This window comes from Mytilus edulis, chromosome 6 (genome assembly GCF_963676685.1).
Source record: "Mytilus edulis chromosome 6, xbMytEdul2.2, whole genome shotgun sequence".
NCBI lineage: Eukaryota > Metazoa > Mollusca > Bivalvia > Mytilida > Mytilidae > Mytilus > Mytilus edulis.
Window position 1 is genome coordinate 5386493 of NC_092349.1, and position 17357 is coordinate 5403849.

At 32.3% G+C, this 17357-nt stretch overlaps 1 protein-coding gene across 1 annotated transcript; it reads right to left on the reverse strand.

Annotated features, from left to right (window-relative positions):
- Positions 1 to 9977: 9977 nt before the first annotated feature.
- LOC139529019 (uncharacterized) lies at positions 9978 to 10367 on the reverse strand. Its single transcript, XM_071325254.1, has one exon. The coding sequence runs from the start codon at positions 10365 to 10367 to the stop codon at positions 9978 to 9980; it is 390 nt and encodes a 129-aa protein (XP_071181355.1).
- Between the last annotated feature and the right edge of the window lie 6990 nt (positions 10368 to 17357).

Below are 17357 nucleotides of genomic sequence, written 5' to 3' on the forward strand. Positions count from 1 at the left end.
TAGAATTTCTGCAAAAATGACCAATTTTGGCATTTTATGTCAAAATAGGCATTTTATAACTTTTTCAATATTGATGCATAAATGGCATCCTGACTTTCTATCTGACAGGTTTTCATGTGTCAATATTTGTGTTTCTATGCCTTTATCCTCTTCTTTTACTTATTTATGAACTCTGAATCTACAGAAAAGAAGTTTATCTCAGACAAAATGTGCAAAATGTGTTGTATAAATGACCCTTGTCTAACGCCTTGTTTGGATGAAATCAATAGAGGGGAGCTTGGTACATAAAATTTGATGTCCATATTAAAGACCTCACTAAATGTGTATTAAATGCACTTTACAATGTCTATTGTACCTGTTCCATTTCACATAATATCTTTCTTTTCTTCTGTAGGATAGCAAGTGGTTTAAATATAAGCCTGTTGAGAATAAATTGCATGCAAGTTTTTCCCTAAAAAGGCAAAAATCTTTGTATCAGCCCATACTGCTTGTAAGAAAAGTTAATTGCAAGAGTCTTTTTGTGCTCAGATTTGTTGTATCATGTCACATGAGTATAGAAATGATAAAAAAGACACAAATTTTTATTTCTTATAGCCTCAATATGCATTTTTTAATGTAAATATGTGGCACGGCCTAAATTGACCCTAAATTTTTTCCAGTCTTACTTGGCCTAAGACCCTTTTAAACTAATATTATATGTTGTTTGTAACTTTTCTTTCCATTTAAAGTACTTTCAATACATATGTAAGGATTATTTATAACCAAAAAGCTTCACAAATTCAAAATTGCTGGAAAATATTACATCTTCATGTAAGGCCTCCCTTCATTGAAAAACCTCAATTTTTAGGCACAGGCTGATATAAATTTGACTTTTGAATAATAAGCCAAGTCTGATAAATCAAATGAGTACTCTATTGCTTTTAGTACATGATAAGTTATATATTAAGGCATTTAAAAAGTATTTTTTTGCAATATTTTAATTTTTAAAGCCCCAAATGTTGATAGTTGAAATTTTTCAATTTTAACGTCAAAATTTTACACGCAAAGATGAGTATAGAACTTAACTTAATGTCTATAATATACGTCCTATTGTCATGAAACTTTGTAAGCAGTGTTATAATTCATTAAGCTTTGGTCATACCAAGTTTTTTTAAGATTTGTCAACTCTTTCTACCCTATTAGGTCCGAGACCACCATTATCGTCCCTTGATTTTCGTTGTTCACAAATATAGTCCCTAGTGTGACAGTGGGTTACTTGCCATTAATTTTTATACCCCTTCCAAATTTATTTCTCCATGTTTAATGCCTCAAATTGCAAGTAGGGGGATGAAATTACACTGTAAAAAAATTTGGGTCCAGAATTTTAAAGGAAAGTAGTGATTTGGTCCAGCTGAAAAAGGTTGAAAATGAGCACTTCGGAAGCTGTCAAAAGATTTCAAGACGCCCTAAACATAAAATTGTCCATATTTTGAGTTAGAGCCGATGAAGTTTTCTATAATTTTGATATAATTTGTCCCAAAAGTAGTACAACACACTGTAAAAGTTTCTTTGAGAAAGCCCTGGTGGGATTTTTTTTATTTTCATTTATGTTCTAAAAGAAATGCACTACGAATTAATTGTGTTCTCGGACCTAAGAGGTGAAATCTGTAAATATAGAATTTGTACTCTGGCAGCTTCCCTAAATGATTTGATGGTGTCAACTTGTCAAATAGCATGAAACTAAAGGATTTAAACTTTTGTTTTATAGAATTTCTGCAAAAATGACCAATTTTGGCATTTTTTGTCAAAATAGGCATTTTATAACTTTTTCAATATTGATGCATAAATGGCATCCTGACTTTCTATCTGACAGGTTTTCATGTGTCAATATTTGTGTTTCTGTGCCTTTATCCTCTTCTTTTACTTATTTATGAACTCTGAATCTACAGAAAAGAAGTTTATCTCAGACAAAATGTGCAAAATGTGTTGTATAAATGACCCTTGTCTAACGCCTTGTTTGGATGAAGTCAATGGTGGGGAGCTTGGTACATAAAATTTGATGTCTATATTAAAGACCTCACTAAATGTGTATCAAATGCACTTTACAATGTCTATTGTACCTGTTCCATTTCACTTAATATCTTTCTTTTCTTCTGTAGGATAGCAAGTGGTTTAAATATAAGCCTGTTGAGAATAAATTGCATGCAAGTTTTTCCCTAAAAAGGCAAAAATCTTTGTATCAGCCCATACTGCTTGTAAGAAAAGTTAATTGCAAGAGTCTTTTTGTGCTCAGATTTGTTGTATCATGTCACATGAGTATAGAAATGATAAAAAAGACACAAATTTTTATTTCTTATAGCCTCAATATGCATTTTTAATGTAAATATGTGGCACGGCCTAAATTGACCCTAAATTTTTTCCAGTCTTACTTGGCCTAAGACCCTTTTAAACTAATATTATATGTTGTTTGTAACTTTTCTTTCCATTTAAAGTACTTTCAATACATATGTAAGGATTATTTATAACCAAAAAGCTTCACAAATTCAAAATTGCTGGAAAATATTACATCTCATGTAAGGCCCCCCTTCATTGAAAAACCTCAATTTTTAGGCACAAGCTGATATAAATTTGACTTTTGAATAATAAGCCAAGTCTGATAAATCAAATGAGTACTCTATTGCTTTTAGTACATGATAAGTTATATATTAAGGCATTTAAAAAGTATTTTTTTGCAATATTTTAATTTTTAAAGCCCCAAATGTTGATAGTTGAAATTTTTCAATTTTAACGTCAAAATTTTACACGCAAAGATGAGTATAGAACTTAACTTAATGTCTATAATATACGTCCTATTGTCATGAAACTTTGTAAGCAGTGTTATAATGCATTAAGCTTTGGTCATACCAAGTTTTTTTAAGATTTGTCAACTCTTTCTACCCTATTAGGTCCGAGACCACCATTATCATATTTGATTTTCGTTGTTCACAAATATAGTCCCTAGTGTTGACAGTGGGTTACTTGCCATTAATTTTTATACCCCTTCCAAATTTATTTCTCCATGTTTAATGCCTCAAATTGCAAGTAGGGGGATGAAATTACACTGTAAAAAAATTTGGGTCCAGAATTTTAAAGGAAAGTAGTAATTTGGTCCAGCTAAAAAAGGTTGAAAATGAGCACTTCGGAAGCTGTCAAAAGATTTCAAGACGCCCTAAACATAAAATTGTCCATATTTTGAGTTAGAGCCGATGAAGTTTTCTATAATTTTGATATAATTTGTCCCAAAAGTAGTACAACACACTGTAAAAGTTTCTTTGAGAAAGCGCAGGTGGGATTTTTTTTTATTTTCATTTATGTTCTAAAAGAAATGCACTACGAATTAATTGTGTTCTCGGACCATATACAAGAATTACATCTTCGATATGCAAATATATTTAAAAAATTGTTTTATCAATGATGAATTGTAAAATAATTACCTGGTTCCATGCTGTTGTTGATCTCTCGCTGTAATTGGATAATTGTCTGGTTATCTCGTTTAGATGAATCATGAATTTTCGACTCGAGTTCGGCGAAGCTTTGATTTTTCTGTAATGTTGTTAACGCGGTATCAAAAGCTTTGCTTGACATATTGTGATTCGTCTGTAAAATCTCAATTTGTGTGCCTAAATCCAAGATTGAGGTATTATGATTCATCTGTAAAGTCTTCATCCTAGTACCTAAATCTGTAATTGACCTGTTATTGGTAACTTCGTGTTCCTGTACCTTACTGTATAAAGCAATAAAGTCCTGGGTACACGCCTGTTCCTTCATATTTAATGAACTCGTTTGTGTAGAAATTGATTTTACTTCTTTTTGTAAAGTTTGGAGTTCCTGCAGTGGTTGTATACTCCCCAAATGCTTAAGATTTACAATGTTCTGGTCCACCAAGAGCGATTTAGTTTTCAACACGGTCAATTTATGTCCCTGATAATCAGTCTAATTCTGTAAGATAAACAGTATATGTTCCATTTCATCTTTCTTGTTTTGCAACAAATTATTTTCGACCTTTAACGTGTTAAAATTCTGTTCCAGATTTACATACTTTTGTTCTAGTTGTTTATACTTTTGGTCCAAATTGACAGCATTCGGATTGGTTTCGTTTTGTGTTTCAATATCTGCTAACTTCTTATCTAGCTGGTCAAATTTCTGTTTAAGTTGAGTGGTAAGAAAAGCAAGTGAGTTATCCGTGTCATGGCGCAGTTTTGTTGTTTCTTGCTGCTGGAGCTTCATTTCTTCATAGAACTTAGACAATGTAAGATACTGATTTGTGTTTGCTGTCCCTCCATTTCATACAGGGTTATCTAGTAGAAAGCTATTAACTGACGCCAACAAAATAAAAAGCAACACTAACAGTTTGAGGATAAATCAAACGTCGTTGTCGGTTTGTATTATATATGAACCTTACGCAAACTTTTAAATAAATACTGATGTAACAGGTCATACTCTTTTTATCAAATTACATTCCGACATAAATTTGCAGATTACTAATATGATAACGTACGCAAATACATTTAAATTGGTCAAATATTGATGCAAACAAACTCATCATAGATACAAGGATTTTGTATTTGCGCCATACGTGCGTTAAAGCCTACACAAGACTCATCAGTGAGGCACGAATAAAAAAAAAGTCCAATAAAGCATTGACAACCAATTTGCAGAAATAAAACAACCAGTTGGAGTTCCATTTTTTTTTGGGGGGGGGGGGGGGGCGGAGGGGGCTAATATTTGGAAACAATCTGTTTTCTTTGCACTTACTTGAGTTTGGCTTTGAACAATGACTAAATGGAAACAGAATATATGCTGAAAGATCTATCCCCTGTTTTATTCAGAAGAAGATAACAAAATAAATAAATTTTGATACTTTGATATTGTTTGTTTAATTTATGCACATTATTTAAAACGCTGGGCGAAAAAGATCTTTCCATTTTTACAGACACTTTTAAAATGTTTTGTTAACATTTTGAGTTTCAGTATCACTAATGTAAACCAAACATCTCATAATACTTATATAAAACGACCCTTGTCTAATAAGTAGATGACGGGCAGACCTGATCTTCAGTTATATCTGTTACAATGTATGTGAACTTAATACATGTTTGATAACATACTGATAACCGAGTTAGATATTTGACGTCTACTATTTATTTCGAAATATTGTAATGCATGTATGCAAAAGATTTTGCTGATTTGACGAATAAAATCTTTGATAAAATTATTTTGTCTTGTTTTACGATTGACTATATATACTTCAGAAACGCCTTCCTGGTGGATCATCATTCTCTATTTTTTTCAAGCACTTCTTATTAGATCAGCCAAATTTTAAGTAGGATTCGATTTCCCCAATCTTTACATTTCTATACTTATTAGGAGATTACTGTATTGTATTCTAAGCTCCGAGGCATCAATTGGGGATTTGAAGGTCGCAATTAAGTTTATACTGGCGACGCCTTAGCAGAGACAGTGAACAGGTATTTGCGACCATGCCGTCTGCGCTTGCGCGTACGTCCCATAGCATCAATTGCCAATTGATGCCATGTAAATAAGTAACGTTATCCAATCAAAATGAACGTTACAAACGTTGTTGCATTAAAATAGAATATCGTTGATCATCTCAACAAGATTGAGATTTTCGTACTTTTTCCGGTACGGAGATGAGATGACCAATAATAATCTGCGTATCACAACTTTACAAATGACAACATTGTTAATTTCATTGACAAAGGGTACGTCAGTTTCGAGCGATAATTTTTTATATCACTCTACTGTGCTTAGAAAGGAGATTATTAGTCTGTAAGATGAAAGAACAATTTTGTAAAATATCGATAAAATATTTAAGGACCTGGTTTTTTTTTCATAATCGTTCGGGTTTTTATTCCCTGGCATATACAAATTCTGTTGGACTTGTAAATTATGAAGATCCGTTGGTATATATATATATATTTATCATTGCCCATTTGTCTTTTATAATGTGTCACCAAGCTCTTAACATTTGAAAAAATATTAAAAAAAATATAAAAAAAAGTGGTATGATTGCCAATGAGACAACTCTCCATAGGAGACCAAAAAGACTCAACAACAACGATTCATCACCAAAGAATGAGCAAAGCCCATACAGCATAGTTGGCTATAAAAGGCACCGAAAGGACAAATGTAAAACAATTGAAACAAGAAAATAAACGGCCTAATTCATGTACAAAAAATGAACGAAAAACATATATAAAACACATAAACAAACGACAACCACTGAATTACAGGTTCCTGACTTGGAACAGGCGCATATATACAGAATGTGGCGGGTTAAACATGTTACTGGGATCTCAACCCTTCCTAAACCTGGGACATTGGTGTAACAGTACAACATAAAATTCATTTCGAGCAATCCTGATAAAGGTTTCAAAATCCAGAGAAGCTACGAATTACCGAACTTTTTCTCGGTATCTCTTTAAGTTTGTTCACTGTTTAAGCTCATATCCATACATAAGTGAAAATTTTTATCATGAGTAATCAAACCCACAACTTATAACCCATTTGTACACGTCATACTTCATCATGTTGTAGTCAAAGGGCAACATCAGTAACGGCAGATAGCCCTATTTGAATACTTTCAAAGCAACTTATGTCCGTAAATAAACTCATCATCGATACCTGAATTAAAATTATAGAGACAATATCTGTATCATGGTATTTGAGACAAAACATTTCTGTTTGAGTTCTTTTTTAATAGATATTTTAGAAGTATAGAACTGTGTCAAATACTGTTATTCTTTCGTTTGTCAACGTGTTGTATCATGGTATTTGACGTAGTATTAAATCTTATTATTTATAGTGAACAGATTTTTAGAATTATAATTCTAAATTCTAAATTCGCTTAAATAAAAAAAAATATCTATGAAATAATTTGCACAGAAATTGAAAGCATTGATTAAGGTCTGAAATGTCATAAGTCGTCATCTATCCATGTCAGGAAATAAATAAATCATCTAGATCTCTTATATAATAAACCACATATAATTCTTCAACAGAAAATATTTTGCGGCTGCATCCCAGGAGTCACATAAATACACGTGCAGGGCTAAATGCCTAGAGTCACCTTATACATGTACAGAATGTATCATAATGCTTTATCGCATGGAGTTTCATAAAACATTAACAGAATGTTTTCTGAGGTTGCATACCCAATGTCAAACATTACCTATAAAGAATATATTCTGAGGCTGCATGCCTGGAACCACACTTCACATGTACAGAATATATTTGGAGGCTGAACCTGAAGTCATATGAAAGATGTACAAAATGTTATCTAAGGTTGTATGCCTGGAGTCACATTATACATATGCAGAATGTATTCTAAGGCTGCATTGCGCATGCCTAGTTTCACATTAAACATATACAGAATGTATTCAGAGTCTGCATTGCCTGGTTTCACATTATCCATATACAGCATATATGTTGAGGCTTTATTGCCCGCAGTCATATAAAACATGAACAGAATGTATTCTGAAGCACCACAAGGAGCCATTTAATTCATGAACAGAAAATATTCTGAGGCTGCATCCCTTGAGTCACATAATACTCGAGCAGATTATTCTCTAAGGCTATATGCATGGAGTCACATTATATATGTACAGCATGTATTATAATGCCGTATTGCATGGCGTAAAATAATACAAACATATAATGTATTCTGAGGCTGCATGCCTGGAGTCACACTATACATGTACTGGATGTATTCTGAGGCTCCACTTGGAGCCTCATTATACGTGTGTATAATGTTATATAAGGCTTATTGTCAGCAGTCACATTATACATGAACAGAATTTATTTTCAGGATGTATGTCTAGGGTTACATAATAAACATACAGAATGTATTCTGAGGCAGCACCTGGAGTCACACTATACATGTACAGAATTCGAATGTATTCTAATTCTGTATTGCATGGTGTCACTTTATACAAAAAAAATCATGTAAATAAAAAGTAAAATCGCAACAATACTGAACTCCGAGGAAAATTCAATCGGAAAGTTCCTTAACAAATTACAAATCACATCATACGACACTCCTGACTTGGTGCAAGCATTTTCAAATCGTGGGTTGAACCTGGTTTTATAGCGTTAAACCTCTCACTTGTATGACAGTCGTATCAAATTCCGTTATATTTACAACAATGCGCGAGCAAATCAAACATAATAAATGAAATGGTAAAAATATGGGTACAGCAATCATAACTGGGTTACTATCTCAAAACAATCATTTACCAAAAAAATCATTTAATGTATTCTATTGCTGTATATACATGTATTGAATGTCTTTTAAGGCTGAATGCCTGGAGTCACATTATACATGTACATAATGTATTCTAAGGCCATTTTACATGGAGTCACAGTTTACATGTACGTATTATATATGCCTTGCTGCTTTGATTCTCATTTTACGCGTACGGAATGTACTCTGAGACATTGATAACAACTCTTATAGATGAGTTATATACTTTGCTTGTTTGTCTTATTTGTTAGATAGTGTAAATATTTAATGTTTAACTCTAGTCTTGTATATAAACAAAATATATGTTGTCGTTCATTTCAATATAACATAAGATATAATATGGTGTCAAGTGGTAAATATTGGTTTTAATGAATGTGTGAGTTCACACAAAATAAATTATGGAAGTGTATCATATGTATTTAGTAATATACTATAGTCATGTGTAATGCAATTTTAGTTTAAAGGGGCACTAGCTGTCAAATTCATGTTCACCGATTATAATCAGATTCTCATATTTGATTTATTACAATGTAAAACATTTATCAAAACTATCAAAAGTCTAAATAAAACAATAAACAAGGCACAGGCATGAACATACGTAGCTTAGTTGCGTGTGTATTTGAGTCTAGACGCTATCTAATTATTTATTGAGTTGACCACTATAGTCAGCCGATGACCATATAAGCAATGTTAACATAAATATAGATATAAATAGACTAAACAAACACGTGCTGTTGAATTATTCTTAGTCTATCTAATTTCATATTACAGATAAAAAAATAAATGTTTATCATCGTTTTTATCTGTATAAGAATGTTTATTTGTGAATCAAATCAGTCAATCAAATGATTTACCTTTGTTTCACTTTCAATGTTGACATTCCCTTCCTTTAAATAAATTTACACATTCAATTAACGTGTTATCCATCTCAAGCTACGGGGTCGAATTAAAGTTCACATGAATACGGATTCAATGAGGTCGAAATATTCACTTGCAAGTGAATAATTCATAATCAATGTTTGTTTTGCTTATTTTGACAAAATTGAACCTTATTGACTACTAAAAAGGAATTATTACTTCACTATTTGTATTTCATTACTGATTGAGCCCAAAAAAATAATATATTAGGTTTTTCAGATATCTCGTGGCTAGTGTCCCTTTAAGGAGATAAAATGAAGCGATAAAGAACTTCAGATTATTTTACAATGCAGCCACTTCTCAATTGTTTTTGGTTGAATGTTGATTAATGGTTGCCTTATAGTATTGCCTTATTGGTTGCTGTGCCACAAACATATATCTCATATCACGTTTAGATAAAAACTATCATTTTTCAATACGTAGATCACAGTTAGACTCGACTTTTAATCTAATCTGAAGTATTTGCAATGATACATGTACTTGATAAGATACCGATGAATGGGTTCAATGTTTAATTTGTTCTATGCTTTGGTATTATCATAAATATTTTTAAAAACACGTACTTCTCATTTTGGTATCTAGTGGACAGTTGTCTCATTGGCAATCATACCACATCTTCTTTTTTATGAACATTGTGAACATCATATGTACATATTGACCTAAGATAAAAATGATTGTTTATATTCTATGTATGAATTCCGTATGTATTTCTTTGTTTATTCGTATGCATGTGTTATTATAATAGTTCAGAGACTGTAAAGTTGCTTAATTGTCTCTTTTATTTCAATTTGATAATCGTTAATGTGGACCATGGTTGACCTTCTATACAATAGGTACCAGGACAGTATACCCACACGCTATCATTAGGATGTAATTGTAGTGCATGGACAATAATACCGGTAAGTGCCATTGATCCACCATGGCTGTTATAACCAATCTCTGTGTCTGATATCGCTGCAGCATTCATGTCATTGTGGTAGACGTAGTATTGAGCATCATTGGTTTTGGAGCGAATTGACACAGAAATTAAATACAATCCTGCCTTTTCACAAATAAACTTCCCGGTACTTTTATATGCAGACATGTTATTGATGCCAACACTAAACTTAACGATGTCAAACTTTATTATACCAGACATGGTCCTGCTAGATGTAGGTTGAGCAGTCATAGCCACTGAGAAAAAAAATTTGACAGTTTTATAAAAAAAACTTAATTTGATAACTATATTAACGGTTATATCATATACCGGTTTCGATTGGGTTCTTTTTCTAAATTTTTAACGCCACAACTTTGATTTTGTGATTAATTTGATGGACAACAAGAAATATGATTGTTTTAAGTTCAACAATAAAAAGCAGTTCGTGTTGAAGACATAGTATCTGAATTAGTTCTACGTGATCCTCAGTTGGATATAAAATAACCATACTGTTTGATTTGAAATTATGGAAAAAAATTAATTCATACAAGCATAACACATAAATACCTAGCTCCGTGTTGGTGTCTTTCTGTCGCTGTAATTGGATGAATTTTTGGTTGTCACGTATAGATGTATCATGAATTTTTTACTCAAACTCGGTGAAAACTGTACTTTGGTTTTCAGCTCAGTACCTAAATCCGTAATTGACGTAGTGTGGTTCGTTTGTAGAATTTTAATTTGTGCACTTATATCCTTAAATGAAGTATTGTGATTCGTCTTTAAAGTCTTTTATCTGGGTGCTCAACTCCCTTATTGACCTATTACTGTTTGCTTCGTCTTCCTGTATCTTACGATATAACGCAATAAAATCCTGAATTCGAGTCTGATACTTCATATTAAAAGAATTTGTTTGGGCAGAAATAGATTGTATTTCTTGTTGTAAAGCTTGAAGTTCTTGTAGTGGTTTGATGCTTTAGATTTTCAATGTCCTTGTCAACCAAGAGTGATTTTGTTAATTCTTTGTTCGTTTCATTCCGTAATGATGAGATTTCATTTTCCATCAAATCTCTATCGTTCCGCAACACATTATTTTCCATCTTTAAGGCGTTATAATTCAGTTCAAGATTCAAGTATTTTTGCTGTGATTGTAGATATTTTTGTTCAAATTGACAGTATCCGTAGTTTAGTTTTGTTTTGTTTTTCAATTTCTGCTAACTTCTTATCAAGTAGATCGAATTTGTGTTGCAGTTGTGACGTAAGTAGGGTAAGAGAGTTATCCAATAACGTTGTTTTTTGCTCGTGAAGTTTCATTCCTTCATATAGCTTTAATAAAGTAATATTCTGATTGGGAGTCGCTGTCCCTCCATTTCCTTGAGGAGTGTCAAGGAGAAAGCTGTTTACTGAAGCCAACAAAAGAAAAAGCAACACCAACATTTTGTAGTTTCTAATACACGGTTGTTAATTTGTTTTGGTGGTTAACCTAACGCAAATGATCAATACAGACAATAGTGATAAAATATGTTATACTCTTTTTATAAATAATTTTCAGATATAGATTTTGCAGATTGCTATTATCATGATTATCACTCATACACAAATACATTTCAGTGGGTCAAATTTTGATGAAATTCACAGGAAGAAAACAACTAGCTGGAGTTCTACTTTATATTGAACTCATATTTAAAAACCAATAATATACTTTTCTTGATCACTGACACACACACATACGTACAAACAACACGTGGCATCTAATAATTTATTGTATCACGCCAATGACGTCAATATGAGTACATAACTGAAATTAAAGTCCTAATCATAATCAAAGAATTAGTACTTTGCTGTAGTAAAAAATCGAAATATTTACCGATTTCATATAAATCAACAATTTAATATGGACTGACAACACTGACCATATATTTGGTACTTCAAAGTAAGAATTCAATGGATTACATTGCCTGGAGTCAGATTAAAAATGGATTATGTCATACGGCTTTTAGGAACTAGTAAACAATTTATTTATCAACATTTTTACATTATGTCCAGACATTTGTTAATTGTTAATGATAAGGGTAGAATCATTTTGCGCCAATTACAGTTTTGAAAAAGGTATCAATTGCGCAACTCTCTATTTTTCTAGTGGTATTAATTATGCCAATTAGTGGAATCAAATTGCGCCACATTTACCTGTTTATAGTTTACCTATATCATACATGTATCCACTTTAGTTTGAACTGCATACTGTCTCATCAAAATTAAGAAAAGAAACCAATAAATTAATTGTTCAGTAATAGAATATTTTTTCAAATGTACATACATCTGATAATATATCGTTCGAGAAAGTAAAGTCTGACAGAGGAAAACATGTCATCGTTGTTGAAGAACACACAATTTGTCAGGCATTTGTAGAGAGTTGGGGATGCACTGTTAGATCGAGTTGTTCTAGGCTTTTAGATTATTTACATGAAACTTATAGTCAGAAAATACAAAGACAGATTTTGAGAATAGCATGCAAACGAAAATGCAACTGATATGTTATATATCTTAGCGACCTTCTACAATAATTAATTCAGAGATCTTCAAAACTGACAAAGAACATTTATAAAAAAAAAAGAAAGATTTGAAATATTTATGTTCGTCAATTCATGTCCAGAGAAAGGAGGAAACTTCACACACCTCAATCAGTTGATCATGCCAAGTCTCACAAAACTCTTGATCATATTGGTCTCTGGTATCTCTCGTCCCTATTTTACACTGCTATTCAAATGTCAAAAATAACAAATTTATAAAACCAAGGTATAAAATAAAAGCAGATCAATTATTGATTGAAAGTTCAACATAATAAATGGACAAAAATGGCTGTATTTACAGTTAACACAATACTCTGAGTAAGGACTCGCCAGTCCAGTTGGAAATGTTTTAATGCCTGGTATCCAGTAGATATATCAAATTAAAAGGCATCTTGCTTTTCAGAAAGATATAAGCTATTTTTTATTTTAATGTGCATTTTTTTCGTTCGTTATATTGGCCAATCGTTATGATGCATCTTAATACAAAATGATCATGTTTTCATCTATTTTGTAGATTTGATAAAGTGGTGATTATTTTTGCCTGTGCCGGCAAAGAAAAAAATACTGGACTAGTATGATAATTTGCCGGGTCTCATAAACAAAGCTTGTGAAAGCCGTCAAACTAGAATATATATAAAGCAATGACTATTTTGCTTACCGGCATTGTCGTGAATTTGTTATTTTCTTGTGAAGGAAAATTCTAATATTTACCTTTTAAAAGTATTATGAAAGGTACATTATCAACACACACAAATCATATGATAACTCTTACAGTTAAATACTAACAATATTTGAGATTTATATTATCGTTATAAAAAAATCTTTAATTCATTTCAATTATGTTCAATATACTAGCTATGTTATTGTGGTTTAATATATTTTGTCCATGTAATGCTCTATTTTGGAGGGTTTGAAGAGTTTACTCGAAAGTTAATGTTCATTGTTAACTGTCTAGTGCGCTTGTGCAGATACGAAAAAAGTAACCCGGGTTAATCAAATTGAAGTCGACTTAAGAAAGCGACAATATCAAAATCACGATATTGCCAGCGCCGAGAAAATGGACATCGCTATCTTGGATTATGCCTTTTGTCTGGTCTAATTTAAAGTATCTATATCAGAGCTAGCAAAAAAGCTTATATTTTTATTTTCCCCATCCTATATAAAAGCAACAGTAGTATACTGCAGTTCAAAATTCATAAATCGATTGACAAAATTTTTAATTTGTAGCGTCACTGATGAGTCTTATGTAGACGAAACGCGCGTTTGGCGTACTAAATTATAATCCTGGTACTTTTGATAACTATTTTAATGATACTGCCAAATATAAAAATTTCCTTTTCAAAATACACAAATCCACGATGATGACGGTGCAAGATAAAAAGCCATTGATATATAAATATGCTATTTTGGTGTCTTCTATTAAGGTTTCTTACTCAGAGCCGGCAAAATAACATGTTTTGTAGTTTTCCGGTACCCATTGTAACATGTGTAAGATGATAGCAGCTTAATTATGAAGATAATCTTTTTCTGTTTTACTTACATCTGTTTTTTTAACTCTAATCGACTAACCTGCACACAAAATAGGTATTGCCAGCGCCGAGGAAACTGACATCGCTATAGCTTATGCCTTTTTGTCGGATTGAATTAAAGTATCTTAAACAGAGCTAGCAAAAAAGCTTATATTTTTATTTTGCCGGTGCTATAATTTTAAATGATACTTTTCAAAATACACAAATCCACGATTATAACGGCGTAAGATAAATAGCCATTGATGTATAAATATATTACATGTACATTTTAGTTTAACGTCTTTTTATCTTACAATTAGCCATCTGTTGAACAAATAACAGGTACACAAATACATTTTTGGTCTATTTGTACTTGTACAAATAAAGTCTGTTCTAATTCCGGTTCCACATTCCATGTTGAGCAACCATAAATGAATATTTTATGGCCAGGTTCTCTTCGTGGTCCGCGTTTATAAAGTATGTCTACTTTCTTTTTAATTCTTATGATAACAGTTTAATTTCTTGTTATGAATTATTGTCTGTAATAGACTAGAATAGCCTTTCACTGCAAGTTCCACAAAACATGCACTCTATGCAACGGCAACTACATACAGAAAAAGTGTCTGGTGTAAATAATAGGATACAATTTATTTGTACTCGCTACAAAACAGGAGAAAAGCTCAGCGAATTCTTTTCGTCACGTTTATAAACATCAAGCTTGTACATTTTTTTTTGTCCGACAATGTACATGACTGTATGCTTATTCTGTTTGACAGGCCGTTGCTGTACATTCCACTTGATCGAAGGTCTTACTATAAATTTACACCCCGGTTCTATTATAATACTTCCTAGTTTCTATTTCTGAAACAATTGTAAATTGAATAGATCTATTGTTACGTATAACAATGGATTTTGAAAACAAAGTGTGACGGGCGGGGTTTCTGCGGGGATAAAATCGTAAGATATAAAATACAGTTATGATTACCTGTATCAAACTGATACCGGTAAGAACTTTGGTTTATATTATTGCCTTTATCTTTAGTAGAACAAATTGTCTACCCATGAATCAAGTTTTGTATAGAATGAATATGGGCGAGACTCCCATTTGTCAAATGTGTACATGCAAATCTGAGGAGTCCGTGGAACATTTCGTTCCTTTGGTATTTTTCGTCCCTCTTTTTCTGAATATTCTCCTATACGAAATAAGTAATTTGCCGATATAAATGAGTACCTAAGTACTAACTTCCCCGACTTTTGCTTCACAGAGTTACCGTCCTACGAAAAAATAAACATACTGCTAGGTGAATACTTTTATAAGGTTGATCCAACTGTTTGTAAACATGTTGACACTTTTAGTAAAAAGATGTTGAGTGAAATTTACACTTACAGATCTTCAATTTTAGAAATTCAAGCTAACTCTGATTTACGTGTGCAACTTAATTGATGTGATCTCTAAATGTTGAGATTTTATATTAATATATTATGCTGTTATGTTTTACATGAATGTTGACTTGTCTTAAAAAAGAATTAATTTTTAACTTTGATATTGTCCTATGTGTGTAATGGCCTGACCATTAAGTATAACCACGATTGGAATCAAGCAATAAGAATATCAGGTGCTGACACTTTATTCGTAAACCAATCTATCAAATGGTAAAAAGCTGAAAAACAAATAAAATACAATTTTACAATGTGTTGAATTAATGTTTCTAGTGTATAAAATGTCCAAAATAGTAATTAGCACAGTCCGTTGAATCCGAGAAAATGTTGTACTTTCAAGAACGGTTACATTTCCAGTATTTCACGGAGAAAAGGTTCAATTATACGAAAGGCAATTTGAAGGCTGTAAATACAATATGTTATTTAATCAACTCACTCTGTGGTTAGCCACGAATTGTGTCCAAGATGACGTCTCGACGAAATGTTCCTCGTGATCGTAATGACCTTGCAGTTTTCCTGTAACGGATACGTGTGAGAGTGGGAAAGGTAGCGATGATACGATGTTTTAACGTTCTTATAAGGTTAAAGATGAATAATCCTCCTAGACTGGAACACATAAATAGATTAAGAATATAATCAAACGAACAATATAAATTGAGGAACGGCGTAACAGAATACTCCCCGTCTGATGACTATCTGATATCACTTTCATAACTAAATCATTAAAATTCTAAGGACAAACGTCATCATGGACACAATTCGTGGCTAACCACAGAGTGAGTTAACTCTACAACATTGTATTTGAACCCTTCAAATTGCTCTCTACATATTTGAATCTTTTCTCCGTGAAATAGATATAGGAAGATGTTGTATGAGTGCCAATGAGACAACCCTCCATCCAAATAACAATTTAAAAAAGTAAACCATTATAGGTCAATGTATGGCCTTCAACACGGAGCCTTGGCTCACACCGAACAACAAGCTATAAAGGGCCCCAAAATTACTAGTGTAAAACCACTCAAACGGGAAAACCAACGGTCTAATCTATATAAAACAACGAGAAACGAGAAACACGTATAAATTACATAAACAAACGACAACTACTGTACATCAGATTCCCGACTTAGGACAGGTGCAAACATTTGCAGCGGAATTAAACGTTTTAATGGTACCAAACCTTCTCCCTTTTTCTGAAACAATAGCATAACATCATAACATAGAAAAACATACGATAAAATATCAATTGGCAGGCTTAACTCAATCAAAAAACGTAAATGTATACACTATGAACGAATAAATTTGATCTGTGATATCTGAATGTAAATGCACAGTAAAATTTAACCGTTCTTGAAAGTATATTTTCTCACATTCAACGGACTGTGCTATCAATTATTTTTGAGGTTTCGTTTTGATAACATTAATTGAACACATTGTAAAATTGTATTTATTTCTATTTTCAGCTTTTTACCATTTGTAAGATTGACTCTTGATTAAAGTATCAGCACCTGATAGTCTTCTACTTGAGCCCAATCGTCGGTTATACTTAGTGGTCAGGCATTACATCGCAGATACGATTTCATTGTACATTATTCATTGTATATGCTCTTAGACGCATTTGTGGGTACGCTGCCTGCAAGTGCCGCCGTTGTAAAGGGGTAGTTTCTTAATAAATATGCCATGTATATAGTCTCTTCTACCAAATCTAACGCTTGATACACAATGTCGCC